The following is a 23344-nucleotide window of genomic DNA, read 5'->3' on the forward strand; positions in this document are numbered from 1 at the left end:
AGTAAATAGAGGAAGTTGAAGAACACATAATGGATCAACTGGAATTTTATCTCCTACAATTTGTTAAACAGGACAATCTTATGAAATCTTTCACATGTCAAAAAACATGTAGAAAATCCACACAAAATGTCTGATGACAACAGTAGTTGGGACTTTGAGCAGGAGTGGGCAACTTGTGGGCCTCAGACAATGTTGGACTATAGCTCCCATCATCCCTTGCCCCTGCCAGTCATGGCTAGGGCTGAAGGCAGTTGCAACTCAACAACGACTTCTGGACTCTAAATGGGTTTAATTCAACTCATGTTACCGTTGATACCATATTTTGACTAGGGTTTTCCTCCAATTTATAGCAATAAGGTTTATCCAAAACCTGGTCGTTGCCTCGGATGTGATGGAATTGCAGTCCCCTCAGATCTTTCTCCCTCTTCTTTGTGTTCACATTTTGAGAGGCAAGAATTTGGTAAAGTTGACCTGTGAACACTTAGGCCTTCTCCACAGTTAGCAAAAATCCTGCAGACTTACCAGAGCTTTGATTTCTGGAGTCTTTGCGGCTTTAACAATCACCACAATGTGTGTTCTCCCCACCCCTGTTTTTGCCAGTTCCTTCCCATATGTTTCAATTTTACCACTAGGAGATGGCGCTGTTTTGTAGCTTGATTTCCATTTATTACCGCATTTTGGTTTTTTAAAAATATAAAATGGCAGATTCCCACTTGAAAATAGCAGGAGAGGCATTGGAGGTTGATGATGTCATAAAAAGGACCCACAAACTCGTGACTTCGGAGAAGTGAGCACATCAAGAAATGGGTGGCAGTGGTGCTGGTTCCCTGCTTCAAGCTGCAACCTACCTTGGGCTGGGCCTAAGTAGATCATAGAATCATAGAATAGCAGAGTTGGAAGGGGCCTACAAGGCCATCGAGTCCAACCCCCTGTTCAATGCAGGAATCCACCCTAAAGCATCCCTGACAGATGGCTGTCCAGCTGCCTCTTGAAGGCCTCTAGTGTGGGAGAGTCCACCAACTCCCTAGGTAACTGATTCCATTGTTGTACTGCTCTAACAGTCTGGAAGTTTTTCCTGATGTCCAGCTGGAATCTGGCTTCCTTTAACTTGAGCCCATTATTCTGTGTCCTGCACTCTGGGAGGTACCCCTTGATGCTACCCCTTGCTTGCTCAGTGACTCTTTCTCTGTCAAGCAAACAAATAAGAAAGAGGATGAGGAGAAATAGCAGCTGGTGACAATAGTGAGGATAAAGTAGACTTACTGAGGGAGGGCTTTTGCTGAGGGTGTCTTGCCCAAGGGCTCTCCCAGATTTGGATTAGGCCAGCCCTAATCCTTGCAATACAATACAGTCCATTTCAAGCTCAATATTCCCCCCTTTCTTCCTCTTAGTGTCAGGCATGAGAAGACAGATACTGTTCGATGCATTAAGTCCTGCCGGCAGAACGATGTCAACTGCGTGTTAGATCCAATTCACACCATTTCCCACACGGTCATTTCACTGCCTACGTTCAGGGAATTTACGAGGCCTGAAGGTAAACAGTTTTCCTTACTCTGTAGAATTAGCCCGTAACCTAAACACCAGGGAAGGTCCGCCAAAAGAAATCATTGCTTAGAGTCAAGCGACCATCTGCTACGGGGGGAAAAAGAAAAGAAAAAGAATAATGTTTCCATGGTGCCATAGTGTAGAATAGCACTCACACAAAAAGGAGCATATGCAAATATTGTTTCCTTCTAGATAACAAATGTGTAGTTGCTGTGCAGGTTCCAGAACAAGGTTCTGAAATCACAGGTTCTCAGGACTTCAATTGCAATTCTGAGGAAATGCTTCCCTGCTCTTCCTGAGGAAGCACTTCAGGATGAAAGATGATGATGATGATATTTATATACCGCCCGATAGCTGAAGCTCTCTGGGCGGTTTACAAAGGTTAAAAACAGTGAACATTAAAAACAAATATACAAAATTTTAAACCATAAAAAGCATAAATACAAACAAAACCAGACACCATCCATAAGACAATCTGAAAGACACTGTTGCTTTGCTGTTGTTCTGCTAAATTTTTCCTACCTGTAGTTACTGAAGTAGATTGCATCGTGCTGATTTCAATGGGTTTTTCTCCATTGCCACGTTCAGCTTGCTTTCGATATCTTTCCTCTCAGAGATCATTTTCCTTCGTGCCGTCACACCAGCCTACCCAGCCAACCAGGCAGACATCATCTTTGACATCACCGAAGGAAATCTACGGGATTCCTTTGATATCATCAAGCGCTACATGGATGGCATGACTGTGGGTGAGAAACGTTCCCTCTTTTAGTCATTATTACTGCGCCCAAGGGAATAACCAGGTTCACTAGGAGAGCCTGATATTTATTTATTTATTCATTTATTTATATTATGTATTCCCCACCATTAAGTATACAAGGAAGCTTACAAGTAAAATAAAAATACAATAAGAAAATCTCAATAAGAAACATATAATATAACAAGTTTTTTTTTTTTGTTGTTCCCATAAAATGCCTTTTTGTCTGAAAAAACAAGCGTTTTTCTTCTTCCGTATGAGCAAGATTTTAGAAGTTGTATAATTCCAGCTTGTGTGGGGAGAGAATTGGATAACATATGGGCATATGGCCCAGCCAAAGATAAAGATTTTAAAGCAGGTGCTTCTCTTTCTCAACAAGTCCTGTTACTATTATTATTATTGAACTAAGACAATATATCAAAGTTCCATATTGAGCCACAAACATTTGGGGTGTGATCCTGTGAAAGTCAAGCACTTTAAAGTCCCATTGATTTTAGTTGAAGAGTTAAACGCAAACTTAAATCTCTCCCATTTAAATCAGAAGTTTCAAAAATTCCTTACCTTTAGGTGGATTCATCCCTTAACCTCCCCTCTCAAATTGTCCAGTATTCCTCTAGAAAAAGCAAACCGTCAGCATTTATTTTTTTTTAGAAATAGTGTGTGTTTGTTGCAAGGAGGCAGGAGGATAGAGTACAGATGAGTCACAAACCACCCAAAGTTAAATAGTTTTAAGCAAGTTACTTAATTCTCTTCAGCTGAAATGGGAACAGATGTTTGGAATAGACATGGACTTAAGATTCTGATCCAGCTGGTGGTGTGGCCTGGGAAATATAAGGATAAATTAGAAAGCTGGGCAAACCAGATGGTTACTTTTGTAGACTAGCAGGACTCGTCTTGATGAACTTCCATGAACTTGCATATCCGTATTGTTTGTTGTTGATGTTGTTTTAAAAAGCTAGGGGAGGGCGGGGGGAATTGCTCCTGCATATAAAATTAGATAACCCATCATAGCTTTGCCTGAAGGTGGTGCTATTGTCTTAATGTTTTGCAGCTACTCAGATCAAACCAACAGTCTAGGCTCATTTCATAATTTATCAAGCATAAATGTGAATTTGAGTGCCAAGAGAGAACTTGTTAATGCAGGCTTGTAAGCCTCCCAGTCTTAAATAGAGACGTTTAGGAAAACAGCAGTTAAATACGTGGGGGATGATTTTGTGTTGAGGCTGAAGATGATGGACTGCGTGGTTGATTTATTTGTATTATTTATATGCTACCAAAATGCCTGTCATTGTGACAGGGGAGGCTGTTTGCGTAGGCAGAGGGAGAACTTGCAGGTCTCAAGGGGAGCCCCGGGAATGGAATAGGTCTCTAGGCAATCCATGCATTGCATCCCCCCTGCGGGGTCTCTCTCTCTCTCTCTGTCAGTAAAAATTTTTTAGTTCTCCAGTTTTATTTTTAAAATGCATTGCTTTATATTATATTTTATCATACTGTGTTTTATGGTTTTAGTTTTTGGAACTGCCCAGAGAACTTTGGCTATTAGGCAGTATAGAAATATAACTGATGATGATGATGATGATAATACAATAATAATATGTGCTGGGTTGCAGAGAGATCCCTGCCCCCTAAAGCAGCATCACAGCCCAGCACCTTAGTTTTTTCCCATAGGAGTGAATGGCAACCATTCACTTATCTCTACCTATAAAGCGGAAAGTATGTGTGTGTCACGTATGTGCCTAAATGTTTACCCGCTTCCACATATGGTACTGCCTTAATGCTGTTCACCCAGACAGGTCTTCGTGTACATGGATCAGAAAAAAACTAAAAATATGAATTTTGGGGTTTTAAGTATTTTTAATGAATTTAATAAAAAACTAGGTTTACATCTACAACTCCCAGCATGCCTTGGGCGGAACTCCCAGCATGCCTTAGGGTGGGAGACAAAGACTTACTGGCCTTTGGCGGCCATTGTGATTCCTAAAGTCAGCCGACCCAACTCCACATAAAAGGAAACAACCCACATAAATGGGCTGCATCCATTTGCGGTGCCTCCTCCCACCTGCCATGTGGGGTTTTAAAATCATATGTACATACAACAGCATGTCTTTGAGAAGCCAAACTCTGGACATGCTCAAAGGCACCCCATGCTGATATCAGGTTTTCACCCTTAAGAGGGAGGGAAGGAGGAAAGGGAAGCACTCTGTGCATGCCCAGAAACAGGCTTGACGAAGGGGAACAAGTGCCCAGCCCAGCCTCGCCCCTTCAGTACAGGCTCTTCCTGATGGAGCACTTCATGGGTGAGATGTGAAGGCTGAGGCAGTCCCAGCAGGACTTGGCCGGAGTTGTGCATGTCCACTGACAGCCGCTTACCTCCCCTCCTTGGCGATGCTACTCCTTGATGCTCTGTCAAGGAGCAGTATCAGCCATGAGAGGAGGAAAGCGCCTCTCAGAGGACATGGGCATCTGAGGGCCACCAAAGGCATGCTGAGAGTTGTAGTACTGGCATCACTATCTCTCAGCCCAAACTCAGCCCCCACTGACTTTCCTAACTGCCACTAGCCCCGCCCACCATTTCATTCTAGCCTTAGCTGTCAGTCATTCCTCCATTCACTCTTCTGTTTCAATAGCCTTGGGTGGGAGGGAAGATTTATCAGGCTGTGGCAGTCATCATCTGGAAGTGGCTCGCCATCCTGGGCCTGAAGGGAGAGCGCCTGGGTTGGCTGCTTCAGTTACTAGACCCCATGAGGAGCAGAAGGGAAGGCGGGCGCAGCTCTGGGCAAAAGGCATGCTGGGAGTTGTAGTTTTTGTTTTCTGTGGGGACAAGGAAAATCATGACGACAACTTCAAGGTGGCCCTGGCTAAGCATTGAGAGAGAGGGAAGGAAAAGAAATTAATTTAATTTGTTTTAAAGTTACCCCACAGGCCTAGGACAGGCCTACCTTGCAGGGCTGTCATGAGGGTGAGAGAGGGGGGAAATGAATTTAATTTGTTTAAAGGTTAACTCACAGGCCTAGCACCGGCCTGCTACATTAAGGTGATTGATCCACTTCCATACTATATCTGGGCAATGCTGGGTATATTTTGAAAACATATTTTTAGGTTTGCATCTTTTTTAGTTGGTAGAAAGAGCGTTGTGTGTCCTGATTGTTTTTGAAGTTTGCAGTAGCCTGTTCTCCCATTCACAAAAGCTAGCCTCTTTTTCCTATTCACAATATCACAGTAGTGTTGTCTCAAGCATTCACAATAGTGCACTAGCCTGTTCTCCCATTCACAATATCTACCCTCCTTTTCCCATTCGTGATAGCCTAGTAGCACTCTTTTAAACTTTCACAAATATTTCAGTAGTGCTCTTTTAATCTTTCACAATATCCCAATGGTGAACAAGAACAGCTTTATTCAGCACTTTCGGTAAACTTCCCTGAAGAGGGGGAGCATGGACAGGGGCGGGGAACAAGCCTCTCTCATTGGTTGAGCAGCATCTACGCTGTTGATGACGTTTAGTTCAACTGGTGGGACTCTGCCCACTCAACCCCAAAGTAAGGTGGATTACACCTAGGGGTGACCACATTACACCAGTTTTAAAATCTCTTCACTGGCTGCCAATTAGTTTCCGGGCGAAGTATAAAGTCTTGGTTATTCCCTTTAAAGCCCTACATGGTTTAGGTCCGGGCTACCTGCGGGATCGCCTTCTCCCGTACAATCCGCCCTGCGCACTCAGGTCCTCTGGGAAGGATCTACTTCAGTCAACCAAAACTAGGCTGACAAATATTACTCGGAGGATCTTCTCTTCTGCTGCTCCCAGACTGTGGAATGGCCTGCCGGAGGAGACTCGTCAACTTAACAGTCTATTAGCATTCAAGAAAGCTATAAAGATTGATCATAGAATCATAGAATAGCAGAGTTGGAAGGGGCCTACAAGGCCATCAAGTCCAACCCCCTGATAAGTGCAGGAATCCACCCTAAAGCATCCCTGACAGATCTCTTCTGGCAGGCCTATCCAGTGGAATTTAAGATGTTTTAGAATGTTTTTAGGATGTTTTAACAATGTATATTATGTTTTAATTCAGTTTTTCAGTTTTGTGTATATTATATTTACCGTTGTTCCCGCCTCGATCAAAATGGAGAGGTGGGTTAGAAATAAAATTCATTATTATTATTATTATTATTATTATTATTATTATTATTATTATTATTATTATTATGTTTGACCTGTAAAAATGGGCTTTTAGGTAGTGTATACTCTGCTCTTCTTGCTTTGTGTCACACTGACGGATCAAAGCTGATTTCATGAAAATTTGGATAAAACCAGAAAGGCTTCTGAATGCGTTCCCATGTAGATTGGGCCCTAGTTTGGTGATGGTCTCAATAATTCTGTCTGAACCTGTCTTGAAAGGAGCTGGACAGTGGGGGGGGGGGGCGTACTCAATACTCCATCTGACCCTTAAACCTGGGTTTCAAAGAGTAGCCTGACCTGGGCCTTAGGAATGGATCTGCAAAATGTGAACCCTTGGATAGCCTCACTATTTTGCAGTTCAGTCTTCAAGGAATCACTCGCGGCCTTCAATCTCAGCTGAACTAGGAGAACGGGTAAACAGAAGTAAAGCCTCGGCTTGTTCTCTGTAAGCCTTTTTACAGACTTTCTGCTACATACCATTTTGTTTTGTTTTGTTTTCCTTTACCCAGCTGTCAGTGAAGAATTCAATTTTAGTCTGTAGGAAAAGGTCCTATTAAAGCCTGGGGTATTATAAAGCACTATAAAGCTTTTTGCTGTGCTCTATGTTAGAGTTCTGTAATACCACCTGTATTCATGTAATACTGCCAACTGTGGGTGTTTTTTCTCCCCCTCCTCCTCCTTCCCCAAGTCCAAGCTTTTAATGTAGCTGAAAGTGAGCACTTGCACAGTGATGCAAAGAAAATGCATCCTTTGCCCTTAAAAATCAATGTCACTATTAATCCGTTTCTGAAATCAACACATGGCATTATGGTGGGGATTCCTTATTTAAAGTATGGCAGGGTTGGGTGGTCATAGGCCTAATTTGAGGCAGACAGGACTTAATCACTATGAAAAAGAGATGTCTGGGTTCAAGTATGTTTTTTTAAAAAACCACTCTCTGATCTGGAAGCCCTTGCTTCAAAATCTGTATGAAGGAAAGATTAATTGAAAACATGCATAGTTAATTGCAAGAGAACTAAATTCTGCATTTATTCAGGGGCACTTTTGTCAGATCTTGGTTCATATTGTTCCAGGTTCAGTTTCGGCATTGAGAACAGATGCGTGGTGTGATCTGGCACAAATTATGTCCTGTAATACGTTTTATGAAAACACATAGTAAAACACTATTATTATTTTTTACACTTGTGTTACCAGACCTGTGTGTATGACACAACACTATAAAGTATAGAACATTGAATTGGATGCAAAGTTAGAGCTGAATTCGCCTGAGATAGGGACTGATTGGTTCTGTTACATCACTATTGTCAATTTAATCTCTCATTATTGATTTGTGTGGATGTTTTTTATTGTATTTTATGATATATTTGTGATTTTAGAGTCATGACTCTTTATGAGGAAGGGCATGCTACAAATCAAATCAATAATAAATTTACTTGGGATGCTTTAAAAATGATGCTGAAACAGCAGTAGATCAGAGCAACAAGGACTCAACCATGATCAGGAAAACAATGATCAGGTATGAAAAACAGTGTGTGTGTTGGGGAAGAGATTCTCAAATACCTTTGGCAGAACAATACCAATCATGGTTTTCATGATATAATTTTTTGTGAACCACCAAGAGAGCTTCAGCTATTGGGCGGTATAAAAGTGTAATAAATAAATAAATAAATAAATAAATAAAAGAATTAGAACAAAAGAAATACCAAATAGGAAATAATTTCTCTTGCTTTGAGCTAACCTTGTTCTATTATAATTTTGAATGCCTACTGCCAGGATTTGGTTGCTGCAACATTTGTTTCTGATAGCAGCTGGATGCTGTTGGTATTTAACGATCCATTTATTTATTTTATTTATTCATTTATTACATTTATATACCACCCCATAGCTGAAGCTCTCTGGGCAGTTTACAAAAGTTAAAAACAGTGAACATTAAAAACAAATACACAAAATTTAAAACCATCAAAAGCATAGAAACAACAATATCCTTTTAAAACATCTATTTCTGGGGTCAGTTAAAAACAAACAAACTCAGCACATGTTGTTAACTGCCTAGCTGTCCATTTCTTCAGATAACATGATCTTTGGAGGGGGGGAAAGCCCATCTCCCCTCTTCATTATAAAGGGTTTAAGTGACCCCCTTATTCCAGCCTCATTCTTAGAATTTGGTCAGGGATTGGAATATATTACAGCTCGGAAGGTGTCATTCTTCAGAAATTCTGCTTAAAATAGCAACCAGGCTCTCATCTCAAGGTGATGATGGATTGAGTGTGCAACAGCTTGCAGGCCAAATCCTCTGGATTAGGGTCTTCCTTTTCCTTGGGAATTTGAATCACACAGACATGGCATGCGATGTGCCATGGTGTGGCTTAGATCCAAGAAACAGCTATCCGTTGTAGAATATTTCATTGTACAGTGAAATGTATAGAATCCCACAAAGCTAGGCCAGACATAAATAGAAAATCAATATAACAATATAACATTAATAAGATAGCCCAGTTTAATTGGCATAAGCTCACTTCTTGTCAGGGGCACCAAGACTTAAATCAGAGGCCTTGTGGTCTGAAGCAGGGAGACCCTAACGTACTGATTGAGCTAATACGGATTGTGTGCACTTTGGCCTCAAGTTCACTTAAGGCATGGAAGGAGAACACGGTATTTAACATCAAGCCCCTGCAATTGGCAGGCTGTGTGGTGCTCCTCTGAATTGGGCAGATTTAGAGCTAAACTAGGGTGACCCTATGAAAAGGAGGACAGGGCTCCTGTATCTTTAGCAGTTGTATTGAAAAGGGAATTTCAGCAGGTGTCCTTTGTATATATGGAGAACCTGGTGAAATTTCCTCTTCATCACAACAGTTATTATTTATTTATTTATTTATTTATTTATATAACACCATCAGTGTACATGGTGCTGTACAGAGTAAAACAATAAAATAGCAAAACCCTGCCGCATAGGCTTACATTCTAATAAAATCATAATAAAATAATAAGAAGGGGAAGAGAATGCACCAAACAGGCACAGGGTAGAGTAAAACTAACAGTATAAAAGTTTAATCAAGTTTTTAGAAAAAAGAAAAAAAGAAAAGTTAAAGCTGCAGGTGCCCTGCCCTCTTTTAAATCTGGTCACTCTAGTATAGCTCCTGCACTTTAACTGTTGTGAGGAAGAGGGAATTTCACCAGGTTCCCCATATATACAAATGATCCCTGCTGAACTTCCCTTTTCTATGCAACTGTTAACGATACAGGAGCCCTGTCCTCCTTTTCATATGGTCACCGTAGCTAAACCAAATGATGTTAAATGCATGGCAAGTAGCTGATGTGGTTTTTACTTTAGTGTAGGTATGCAAGACTCCTATATGAATTGGGTCCAGCATGTGCAGTTGGGTGTGTGTGTGTTAAACCTTTTCACCTAGCCACCTCCCCACTAATTTCACAGTTCTGCACGTAGCAGCTAAAAAAAGAAAAACAACTCCATTAGTGCCAATGGACTCTTTAAAGTTTTCTTTAGCTCCCATGTGGGTGGGGAATTTAGGGGAGGAAAGTGGCTGGGTAGAAAGATTTGACACCCCACCCCCAACCGAACATCCAGTGGTCCCAATCCAAATCAGGAGGCCTGCATGTTTACACTAAAGTAAAAAAAAAATGAATAAGAAAAAGGAGTTAGGATCAACCGTATGCCCTGCATTTAACATAGTGTGTAGGAAAGTTTAGCCCTTAGTTTGAATTTCTGGCTGTTCATGTCAGGGTCCCACCTGCACAGAAACGCTTTTCAACACGTCAGTTAAAAATCTCATTTTCGTCAAATCAGAATTGCTTCTCCCATGGCACATGCAGCCCATTGAAGTGTCATATACAACAGCAACAAAAAATACCTGCTTTTGCGTGGTAGACTGCGTGAGAAACTGAATTAGTTCGGGCATATGTAGGTGAAGTCTCACAGCATCAACTAGCTCCCTTTTTTTAAAAAAAGAAAGTCATTGACTTTATGAGCAGGTCTACTCCTCCGGGTAAGTGAGATTTAAAATAAAAGGCAAAGCAATTTACTTCCCCGGCCTTCTCTCTGCTCCTGTGCTAAGAGTAATAGAAGACAAGCAGAAATGCTTAGTGGGGTGTTTTCAGTGCAGAAGTGATTTAAACAAAGAAAAGTCAACCCAAAGGAATGTGCTGAGTTTCTTGGGAGTAAGGTTCATGGGGTGGGTGGGACTAAACGTGATCAGTGGAGGGTGAAGCCAACTTCTCCCCCTGTGTCTACCCTTTAATGGTACAACTTTCCCTTCGTCCTATCAGGTTGCTCCCTGAAGCTGAGGTCACACAGACCCCCAAACCGCACTGAAGTCGGAAAACTCGTCACAAAGCAACTTTGCAAAAATGCGGGTTTTATGACGTGAAAACCCACAGTTGCTGCAGGAAGGGGGGGGCATCACGTGTCCCGACTGTGTGTGAGGCATAGGAGCTCCGGAGTCAATCCCTCGTGTAGATGGGGCCCAGCTTCTGGGCCCCATCTACAGGCCATTGACCTCAGAGACCCTGAGCTGAATCCCAGGTCTCTAATCGGGTCTGGCTTCACCCAGCCCGTCCCTGACTGTGCTAACGCAAAGGAATATTGTGAGTTCTAGGGGTAATTGCAAGGAATGGGTTAAATCCCGGAATGGCTTTTTCAAATTCAAAATGCAGAGTTATTAGCAAGCTGGCTATGTGATACAAAATACAAGCAGAAACCAGACATGAAGGTGAACTGCCTGAGGAGTTTACATATTTCAAAGGGGGGCAAGGGGGAGGGAAATGTAATTATATCTCACAGCAACGTAGACGTGCCAAAAGAATACCTTCAGCACCTGATTCCACTACCAGAAACTCCGATGAGGAGAGGATTGAGGAGATTAACGATATTAAGTTTAACACCAGCAGTATCCTGGCATCTGTGCTGACCGAGTAATGTTTCTGACCCGTTTTTTAGTGAGGGCAGGCTCTCCTAAATTATTGGCTATATTACGATATAATATATGGACAAGTATACTGCTTAAGAACAACAATACTGCTTAAAAGCACGCCACTGTGCTTTTCCTAGGTGTCCAAACCACATCAGGCACATTATGCCTGCAATACTTATGACACCCCTATGAAGCCTGGAACAGCCTTCCCCAACTTGCGCCCTCCGGATGTGTTGGACTTCAGCTCCTATGAGCCCCAGCCAGCATGGCCAATGGTCAGGAATTCTGGGAGTTGTAGTTCAAAATAGTCTGAATGGTCTGAAGGTACATAGGAAGGATGGAAGGGAAGTCAGTTACTGTCACAGTGGCCAGTCTGCTCCATGGCGGTCATTTGGAATATTCAGGCCACAACTGTGGCTTGCCATGTGGTCTCAGCCTGGGACCATGGATTATATCAGGGTTAAAGAACCCTTCCATAACCCTAAAACAGGCCAACATTTCTGTGAGGGTTGTTTAACCTTCGCATAACCCATGGTCCCCAGGTTCAGCCAATACAACAAGCATGGCTGCAGCTTGAACATTGAAGATGGTACCTGTGGGTGCTGGGTCTTGTTGTAGCTTAAATAGGCCACGATGAGCTGCAGCAATTGTGCAAACCCAGTCAGAGTTTCCATACGCATGCATTTACATACCTATAAACTACAGTCAAGCTGCATCTGACCCCAATCGGATGTCCCATACACTCTCGCATGGGAGTAAGTCCCATTGAACGAAATAAGGCTTATATCTGAGCACAAATGTGTAGGTTTGCACTGTTATCTTCTAGAGGGGACAATGGCAACTTGTGCTAATGAGGCATCTCCAAAACCTTTCCCCAAACGACACCATGAGGGGCAATGGTTTCCCAGGGCAAGGGACCACTAACTTAGAACTGTCCCTGGAAAACATAGCCTTGCTGTAATTTCAAAGAAAGTAAATAGGATTCCCACCCCCTTATCCTCACAACCGCCCTCTGAGGCAGATCAGGCTGAGAGATGCTGACTGGCCCCAGACCATCTGGTATGGTTCATGGAGGAGTGAGCCTCTGAAGTGTGAGCCCGGGTCCCAGGAGCCTTTGACTTGCCCTTTTGCGTGTGGTTTGCTGGCTTTCCTGGGTCAGCAGTGATGGCAGAGGCAGCATCTCAATCCAGAATCCCAAACTTTTCGAGGGCCTTTTACACACTACCCCCCAAGAGGAGAATTTGGATCTTTTGACAGCCCTCTGTGAACAATTTGCTCAGCACTTTACAGACAAAATCGCTCGGATCTGCTCTGACTTGGATGCTATAATTGATCCAGATCCAGTGGATGTAACTTTGGCTGCTTGTCCAGTGTTATTGGATACCTTTCAATTTCTACAGCCCGATGATGTGGACAGGATCCTTGGAGAGATGAGAGCCGCCACGCCGTCTGTGTTAGAGCCTTGCCCTTCCTAGCTCATAAAAGCAGCCAGAGGGGGACTGGCCGAATGGGTAAGTGGAGTGGTCAATGCCTCCCTTCACCAAGGCAGGTGCCAGCCTGCTTGAAGGAGGCAGGGGCAAGACTCACAGTGAAAAAGCCCTCCTTGAAACCCAGAATTACCAGCCAGCCTGCAATACTCCATTTCTTGGCAAGGTATTGGAGCATGTGGTGGCCTCCCAACTCCTGGGATTCCTGGATGAGATGGATTATGTAGATCCATTTCAATCTGGCTTCAGGCCTGATTATGGGACAGAAACAGCCTTGGTTGCCTTGGTTGGTGACCTATGCTGGGAACTGGACAGGGGGAGAGTGTCCCTGTTGATTCTGCTGGTCCTCAGCAGTGTTCTATACCATTGACCATGGTATCCTTCTGGTCTGCCTTGCTGGGATGGGACTTGGAGGCACTGTTTTACAGTGGCTCCGTTCCTTCCTGGAGGGGCGGACCGAAAAGGTGGTGCTGGAGGACTCCTGTTCGACTCCTTGGCCATTGCTGTGGAGTCCCTCAGGGCTCTGTTGTGCTCCCCATGCTATTTAATATATACATAAAACCATTGGGAGAGGTTGTCTGGAGTTTTGGGGTGCAGTACTACCAGTACGCTGATGACACAGAACTCTACTTCTTGTTTCCATTTGATTCCAAGGAAGCTGTTTTGGTGCTAAACCAGTGTCTGTTGGCAGTAATGGATTAGATGAGGGCAAGCAAATTGAAGCTTAATCCAGACAAGTCAGAGGTGCTCCTGGTCAGTTGAAAGGCAGATCAGGGAATAGGGATTCAGCATGTGCTGGATGGGGTTACACTCCTCCTGAAGACACAGGTTCGTAGCTTGGGTGTACTTCTGGATTCAGCCCTGAGCCTGGATGGCCAAGTCTCAGTGATGGCCAGGAGTGCATTTGCACAGTTAAAGCTAGTGTGCCAGCTGCACCTCTTCCTAGAGATGTCTGACCTGGCCACGGTGACACATACCTTAGTTACATCCCATTTGGATTACTGTAACACACTCTACATGGGGCTGCCTTTGAAGAGTGTTCGGAAACTTCAGCTGGTTCAAAGAGCTACAGCCAGAGTGTTGACCAGGGCTGGTTACAGGGAGCACACACCTCCCCTGTTAAAACAGCTCCACTGGCTTCCAGTCTGTTTCCAGGCACAATTCAAAGTGATGGTTATGACCTATAAAGCCTTATATGGCTGGGGTTCAGGTTATCTGAAAGGCCGTATTTTCTCTTATGAGCCTGCCCATGCTTTGAGATCTGGGGAGGCCTTTCTCTTGGTTCCAACATCATCACAGGCATGCTGATGGGAACGCAGGAGAGGGCCTTCTTAGTGGCTGCTCCAGGGAGGCTAGACTGGCTCCCTCCTTGTTGCACTTTTGGAGGAAGTCAAAACCCTTTTTGTTCTGGCAGGCCTTTGGGAATACTCCTGACCTGTGTTAATGTATTGATTTTTTAAAAAAATGTTATTTGCTTTCTTTTTTAAAAAATGTTTTTAATATTGTAGTCGGTTTAATTCTATTTTAACTTCTGTAAATTTATATTTATATATTTTAATTCTATATTTTTAATCTTGTAAACTGCCTTGCGTCCCAATATTGAGAAAAAGGCAGGATATAAATATAATAATATCAACAACAACAACTAACTTTGGGTAACCACACACCATACACCCAGATTTCCTGGAAAGTGTCCTCTGTGAGACCCTGTAGCATCACTCCTGGCCCAGTGCTTCAGTTGGGTGCAAGACACAGTGAAGCATACTGGAAGTGTGGGCATATGATTTGTGGTTAATTATGAAAGCCGATGTTGGGGTGCTCACCACCAGTTCTTTATTAATTTCTCTGTATGCTGGAAATTATTGTCATGGACTTGGCATTGTTGAGTGTCTTGCGCTAAACCATGAAATGTCAGGCCACACCCTAATTCCTCGCCGAGGGAGTAGGAAGAGTGCGAAAGAAATGGTCTGAACTAAATAGATCCATCCTATTTATAGATGTGGTTGTAGGTCAAAGGTAATGCCGAAAAGAAACCATTTCAAATACTTTCTTCCACAGCAAAGGCTGTATTCCAGGGAATTTCCCCCATCTCAGCTACTGGCAATACAAGTCAGTTTTGTAAGGCAGGGGAATCAATCCAAGAAGATGAATCTTATATGTAACATTTTGGAGAGTGGAAAGAGAGGGGCACTTTCATGAAATCTGGCAAGCGAAATGAGTGTGGTGAAAAGTTTGCTATTTCACCGCATGCTGAAGATATTACCCAGTATTTAAATAGGACAGAACTCTAAGGTCATCACAGCATTCGAAAAAAAGGGTGCTGACAGCTGGCATAAGCAAACGTTTATCTCTCCCATCAGATCCAAAGCCAACATGTTCTTAGGGAACTGCTAGGAGAATGCTGCTTCTGGAATTCCGTATATGCTGTTGAGCCCTCTCCACTTCTGAAACATGACCTCAACTAAGATCTAAATGGGAAACATATCAAATAATCCTTCCTTAAACTGTGTATTTATTTCCAAATCAAATGCCACTGTCAGATTCCAATAACTGAAGGAAGGAATTCTACACCAAAATATTCAGTTCAGCAGGAGTTTTGAATTTGGGCGAGCCTTCGTTATCCTGTGCATTTTCAGAAGTGAATAGTACAGTAGCCACATATTCTGTGTACTGTGGAGGGCAACGAACTGCATGAAAAAAAAGAACATTGGCCAGGACACTATCCATGAGTCATAAGCTAGAAACGGGTTTTGCTCTTCAGAGCAAAAGGCAATTTGAAAGAGGCGTTTCTGTTCATAGTGTGTACATTCATTTCATTATTGCTGCTGGTAAATAGGCTTTGCAGGTTTTTTATCTTCTTTTGAAAACCTGAAAAACCTCTTTATCCAAAGGCGACATTGGGACAAAAGGAATGCTTGTGTTCAGCATGGGAGGCAAAGCTGTCTGCAGCTTTATTCCTAGGTTTGTGGCTGATTTCCATTGCGAACAGTAATTTAACCCTAGAGAAAAGCACAGATTTTGAAACGCGTAAGAAGTGGTTGACATAAATGCTCATAGGCTGTTTCTACACCTGCCTTTTCCCCCGGGATCATCCCGGGATCATCCCTGTGCAGCCAAATGACACACAGGGGATCCTGGGAGCAGCCAGGGACAAACCCTCCATTTTCCTGGGATAATCCTTAGGTGTAGAAAGGGCCATAGAGTCTCCCTCCAAAAGAAAAGGTGCAAACGTTTTCAAAGAATTGCCTAAATAGAAAGGTGCGAGCAGAGTACTGCGAGCTGAGTCTATCGCTATGGTTTTAATAAAATAGTTCAAATATTTACTGGTAGCTGGAAATGTGGTATCTGCCACCATTTAGGAAGGTGACACCCTTCAAAGCTAAGGGGAGAGGCAGAGAAATAGTCTGAATTGAGGGGAAAGGAAACGGTGAAGCGCCAGGGCTGCAAATTGGCTGCAGCTGAAGCATTCTTGGGTGCAATGGTTTTGTTAAGAACCCGGTGCAGGGATTAGTTGCTACACATTCTTCTTAAAGGCATGGATTTGCCTCCAGTGTGCTGTGCTTATGTACTGTAAATAAAGCAAATATTACAGAGACCGCAAAATGTCTCCAGTCCCCTCTCCTCTGAGGAGAACGAAAACCTGTAACACTGCCTTTGGGAGCCTCCCATCACTTGTGGAAGAGGCTCTTTCTTATTCTGCAAGATCCAGGAAACAAACATAATCAAATTCTTATTTACATAACAAAAATTAAAATAAGCCGGTCTTTTTAAAAAAGAATGGCAATTCTGAAAAGAAACCTTATTTTTCACATGTTTCAAACCTCCAAGAAATTGGCTTTGTGTTCAGCCTCACTGTTCCTTGGGGCAGCGACTAGACTGTCTCTTGCTAGGCTGCTCCGAAGTGCCATGTGCATCGAAACCATACATGAAGAGGCGCATTTAAAATGTACACACATCGTATGAGTGATGGATTACATTTCTATTCTGCCCAATAGGTAATGTTCTCTGGGCCAATTATAAACTGTTAAAAAACTAAAATGTCATAGAACAGTTCAAAATCTAAAGTACAACGCAATAAAATACAATATAGTGCAAAACAGTCATCAGCCATAAATATCTAAAACTAGTTTGTAATAGTTATTTTGGCTGTTGTCGTATAGATAGTGACCCTGTTCCGATGACATGCTGAGCCATGGTGGCTAAGCATTTTGAGCTAAACATTATGGCTTAGTGTGTCATGTGAACCTTGACTTAGAGGCCCCATTCAGAAGACACCTTAAACCGTGGCTTTAACCACAGTGGTTAAGTCAGAAAGCTGAGCTCTGTTCAGAAGTCACCTTAAACCACAGCTTTAACCATGGTGAAGAAAGCAAGAAGCCTTATTCACCGTGGTTAAAGTCATGGTCTTCTGAATACGGCCTGGCTTTCTGGCTTAACCACCATGGTTAAATCCATGGTTTAAGGTGTCTTCTTAATGGGCCCATAGTGTCGTGTGAACCATTCCTAACCATGGTGGCTACTGGCTAGAAGATAACCACAGTTTAAACACACTCACTATTTGCTTCAAAAGGGTTAGCACCTAACCATGGCATAGTGTATTGTCTGAACAGGCCCATTATGTAATTCTTTACAGAATAAAAACAAAAAAGGTCTCTACCCTAGTGACCTCACAATCTGAAATTTCCCAGTGAAGGAGAGAACAAGGGGCAGGAGGAAAGATGGATATGTGCAGATGGAGTTACACCTACTTAGCCTTTATGTAAGCTGGAGCAAAAAGCCATTAAACCCCTTTACGCGGCTATCAGGGTAGAGGGTTGGATGGGGCAGAGGTGCCGTTCAGTAGACAAAGAGAAGTAGGTACATTTCAGTAAGCCATGTTCATCCCTGGGATCCCTCTTACTTTCCGTAGAGATAATTGTGCCACCAGCACGTTTACCACCAATAGTAGGACCCAAAATGGATGGAAGTGACCAAGGCTCTTCTGTTTCCTGGGGAGGCCTGAGTGATCCTGAGTTTCCTGGTGATCCCACATTTATGCCAGCTTAGGGGGATGTGATAGCATTTTTCAATTACCTAAAGGGTTGTCACACAGAAGAGGGTCACAACCTGTTCTCCATCATCCAAAACTGTGGGACACGAAATAACAAGCTTAAATTACAGGAAGGCAATTTCAGCTGAACATCAGGAATTACGTCCTAATGGTCAGAGCAGTCATACCATGGAACCGACTGCTTAGGGGTGGTGGGTGGGCTCTCCATCACTGGAGGTATTCCAGCAAATTCTGGTCAGTCATCTGTCAGGAATGCTTTAAACTGGATGCCTGGACTGAGCAAGAGGTTGGCATTGATGGCCTAAATGGCCCCTTCCCAACTCTATGATTCTATGATAAGAATTGTTAAAGCTCATTCTTGTTATTCTTCTAGTGAGTTATTCTTGATTTTTAAAAATCTTTTTTGTTAATTGGCAGTAAGAACTAACAATTGTCGAAGTTGCTTAATGAAAATGTTTGAATGTATATCAATTGCAGTACAGTCACAAAAGAAGGGTTAAATAAAAACAGTTTTCAACTTTGTCTTAAACTGCCCCACTACTTTTTTTTGGGCAGCCTCCCCAAAAGATTTAGGTTGGTTGCAAGGCTGAAACTACGGGAAAGATCCTGTTTCTTGTGGCCACTCACTAGACATCCAGTGGTGGGCCAGAAGACACAAAGCAGGGCCTCAGTGGATAAACAAATAATTTCATATGGTTGGGGCAATTGTTAAGACACTGACCCAGTTCACACCTAACAGTGTCAAATTATAGGCTGTCAAATTATAGGTGTCAAATTATAGACACCTAACAGTGTCAAATTTATATAAAAAAGCATTGCTGTGGCATGTTTTGGGTGTATTCGATGACCATTTTGAATATGCAGCCTAGGATTGGGCTGATCGTAAATTGTTACTTGTTATCCGAAACTGTACACTATAGGTTAATCATGGATTAAATAACCCACAGTTAGCATACAGTCAGTAGCAGCCTCATGTAGCAACCTCCGATTGGTCTGATTGGAGGATGAATATTTATTTATTTATTTGTTTGTTTATTTATTACATTTCTATACCGCCCAATAGCCGAAGCTCCCTGGGCGGTTCACAAAAATTAAAACCATAGTAAGACAACCAACAGGTTAAATAGTCAAAATAGCCATGGAACATGCCCAGCATGGACTGTGGCAAATCATGGTTTAATTAACTCACAATTTGCTATGGAAACATGTGAACAAGCCCACTCTGTCCCAGTCTGTTTAGAGCCTTAAAGGTCAAAACCAGCCCTTTGAATTGATCCCAGGAACAGATTAGTAAGCAGTGGAGTTGGTCTAGTATTGGTCTAGTATTCTGATCTGCCAGTTTCAGTTATCATCGAGGCAGATACATTTTGGGCCAAATGAAGCTTCCAAGCTGTCTTCAAAAGCAGGCCCATGTAGAGAATATTGCGGTAATCTAACTTGGAGGTGACCATGGCCAGTTCCAACTTCTCAAGGAATAGGGTACAGTTAGCATACTAGCTAAAGGTAGTAAAAGTGACTTCTAGCAACACATATCATCAAGACTTTCAGGAGGAAGGTTGGAACCAGGTGCACGTTAAGCAGAATGAGGAAGGCCCCGGTCAGACAACATGTTAAACCATGTTGCTTAAACACAAAATGGTTCCGTTAACCATTTTGTGGTTAAGCAGCATGGTTTAGCATGTTGTCTGAACAGGGCCAATCTAGATGAAAGCTTTTGGTGCCCCATCATACAAAAGCCACAGGATTGGGTGGCTCCCAACGCCACCTTCTAGAAATTACCTAACAGGAATGACCAAAGCCATCACTGATGATGGGAGAGCTAAGGCCATTTATACACATGGCACTAATCTTCTTCTTCTTCTTCTTCTTCTTCTTCTTCTTCTTCTTCTTCTTCTTCTTCTTCTTCTTCTTCTTCTTCTTCTTCTTCTTCTTCTTCTTCTTCTTCTATCCATAGGTGTCGTTCGTCAGGTGAAGCCCATCATTGGCCCGTTCTATGCCACCCTGAGGCTAGAGATGAACTACGTTGTGGGAGGGGTCGTCTCACACCGTAACGTTGTCAACGTGCACATCTTTGTTTCGGAATACTGGTTTTGATTCACCTTGCCGTTTGGATGGAAGCAGGAGAGCTCCGAATTGAAACTCCACTACAAATGCATACAAAGTGGTGCACCCTTTTGGGTTGGTCAGGCAGGGTGGGTAGGAGGTAGTGGCCAAATAACTTTCCTTTCAATGAATGTATCTGGTTTATAGTATAATTAAAGCAAGCTGTCTAAAGTAGAAGTAGAATGGAGCAATGTCCTTGAATCCAGTCTAGTTGTAATGTGTGTGTATATATAGTATGACTGGTTCCCTCTGACCTCCATCTGAGTTTTAAACTTGCTAATGGTTTTGTAGAGGTCCTTGAGACAGGGTACTTCATGTGAGGATTTGCAGGATCAGAGCCTTACCCTTAGAATGGCTTTTAAATTAACTTTTTTCATTGTAAAGACCAGAAGCTCACTTAAACCTTTTATGCATTTGGGTCATAACTAACTCAAGCTGGTATTAACAAATATGTAAAATGTCCCACCCCACCATCATTTGATACTCTATATATTCTCCTACAATGGCGGTGGTGGGTTGTCTCATGGTGTTTCAAGCCATCCTTTCTTTCCATTGTGTGTGTCTATGTCGTTTTTTTATTTGAGATTTTCATTTAAAGCCCATCGGGTCAGGAAAACACGAGTTAAAGCCAGGGTGGACAACATGTTGACCTCAATATGTTTTCTTCTAAAACGCCCTTGATCCCTCACCATTGACTATGCTGACTAGGGTTCCTGGGAGTTGTAGGCCAAAACATCTGGAGGGCCACAAGTTACCCTTGAATTAAAAGAATGGTGGGAAATTTAACTTTGTATGTCCAACCAAGGTTTTGAGGCACCAAATCCAAAACTCCATAAAAATTCAGTGGCCTGGATCAAAAGAACTGCATGGCTAGTTCAGCAGTTGCCCAATGGAGCTTTGGACCTTTCCCAAACAGTATCATCTCATGTCATTTGGCAAGCCCTTTTTGAAACCAAGGGAGGTGATATGTAAGGTGACCATATGAAAAGGAGGACAGGGGTCCTGTGTCCTTAACAGCTGTTTAGAAAAGGGAATTTCAACAGGGCTATTTGTATGCCTGCAGCACCTAGAAAAATTCCCTCTTCATCAGAACAGTTAAAATTGCAGGAGCCCTGCCCTCTTTGATAGAGATACCAGATACAAAAGCAGGAACGGCCCCATGCATCTTTAACTGTTGTGATGAAGGGGAAATTTCACCAGGTTTTGCATTCATACAAATGACACCTGCTGACATTCCCTTTTCTGTACAACTGTGAAAGATACAGGAGCCCTGTCCTCCTTTCCATAGGGTCACCCTAGTGATATGGCATGGGAGTCTGCAGTTCAAAGGGTAAAAGCAAACAACAATAAGAACACTACCAAACCCTCTTCTGGGTCTTCTTTAACGTTATATGTCCTAACATTTTAGAATTAAAGGGGAGAAATGTCTGAATTAGGTATTCTGTATCCGTGAGACCTACAGGAATTAAAATGCATGGCATTAAGGACTCCAGATACCATCCCCATATAGATGTACCCTTTTGTCCTAAATAGTAAACCTTAATATAGTTCCATGTTTTTATGTTAAACATTTCAGACATCTTGTTTTCTTTATAGAACTGATTTAATATCAGATTGGTAATGTAGTTTCTACAAGCACAGGGAAGGTTAAGAGAGCAGAAAGGGTAAACTTTTACAGGCTTGAAATGAATTGTGGTTTTGGGAAAGTGGTAGGTGATATAATAGAACCATCATTGGCATTGCCCAGAGAGTGCACAGATATTTTTTTTTGTCCCACTGTATCTCTAGTCAAACAGGATTTGCAGGTTAATGGAACAATTCAAAAATCTGCACAATTTGTGAATAGAGAAAATTTGGAATGCCATGGGAAATACCTCTATCACACTGTCATCAACTTGCTGGAAAAAGAAGCATAGTCTACCTTTAGAGTTGATAGTTGACAGTGACGAAAACTCAGTTTGAAGAAATGAGTTAAGAAGCATTGCTAGAAGAGGGCATGCCCTATACAGAAACATAAAGGGAAGAACAGAATTTGGAGTTTACATTGAACAGTAAACAGGTGGTGATGGTGGTGCTGAACCAGACAGAGTTTATGTCTATACTATAAAATTATAGGTGTTTCATACCAGTTTAACTGGCATGGCTTTGCCCAAACAAACTTGAGCTTTGTAGTTTGACAAGGGTGCTGAAAATTATCTGATAGAAATCCCTTAGCTTCCCTCACAGAATGTTCCTCCACAGAACTCTGGAACTACCGTGTTCCAGTAGTTCCAGAGTATGCGAGTTTTTCTGTGTATCAAACTTAAGTGTGAGCCAATACTGTACTGAACCTCCCTTCAATAAACAAGTGTTGTATGTATCTACAGTTTCTTGCAATGAAGCATCGTTATTATTCCAAAAAAATATGAAAATAAACTATTTCATTTTTCATTTCATTTCATTTTTAACAATTGTTTACCCTTTGGGGTTCTTCTTCTTCTTTCTTTCTTTTTTTTACAGTAACAACATTTATAACATACATTATTAGCCATATAATGTACAGTGGTAACCAAAATTGTGGACACTTTTTGAAATTTTCATGTTTTGCAGCTTTGCATGCTTATAGAAAATGTTCTGTTTCACGACATTCAAATGTTTATATATCAATTGAAAGAGAATTTAATGCTGAAATCAATACAAAAAACAGAATGCAAATATCTGCAGTACAAAAAAAGTTATGCTTACTTTAGTCTAAAAACAAACACAGGTGTGATTGAGTGAAGAAGCGGATTGGAATTGCAAACCCTACTGGCCAATCACAGTCCTTGCTCTGGGGACCAATCACATGGCAGTAGCTGCGATACATCATGTTTCAAGTTGGAGAAAGCCAGTTTTGCTGTTTGTTCTGTAATTGAAGCACAACTGGAGATTGTGTGAATATTTGAAGTGTTTCTCAAATTAAAAGTGTGCGAACGTACGTCATAAATAGAGCAGTGGCACCAAAGAAAAACGTTGATTGGACACCCAGGAAAAGAAGCAGGATTGTTGTATTATGTGGATCAGGTCTTTCAATTGATATATAAACATTTGAATTTTGTGAAACAGGACATTTACTATAAGCATGCGAAGTTGCAAAACATGAAAATTTCAAAAAGTGTCCACAATTTTGGCCACCACTGTAATGAATAAGCAAAGCTATTGCCTCTCCAGTTAAAAGCACCTCAGGAACAGGACTCCTACTTGTTTCATTAATTTTTTGTTCTGAATTGCAACTTCCCTATCTACACATTCTTTTTGATATGTGAACTTGCTTGATGTGGGAGG

The 23344-nt window shown here is 42.2% G+C and overlaps 1 protein-coding gene across 1 annotated transcript in view; it reads left to right on the forward strand.

The window, feature by feature from the left end:
• Nucleotides 1-22435, forward strand: part of FBLN1 (fibulin 1) — a 100295-nt gene extending 77860 nt beyond the window's left edge. The window contains exons 15-17 of the mRNA XM_063134359.1: nt 1392-1534; nt 2160-2291; nt 19893-22435. Of these exons, the coding sequence (XP_062990429.1) occupies nt 1392-1534; nt 2160-2291; nt 19893-20032 (415 nt within the window). The 3' untranslated portion in view covers nt 20033-22435. The remainder of the gene's footprint in view (nt 1-1391; nt 1535-2159; nt 2292-19892) is intronic.
• Nucleotides 22436-23344: the final 909 nt, after the last annotated feature.

This window comes from Elgaria multicarinata, chromosome 9 (genome assembly GCF_023053635.1).
Source record: "Elgaria multicarinata webbii isolate HBS135686 ecotype San Diego chromosome 9, rElgMul1.1.pri, whole genome shotgun sequence".
NCBI lineage: Eukaryota > Metazoa > Chordata > Lepidosauria > Squamata > Anguidae > Elgaria > Elgaria multicarinata.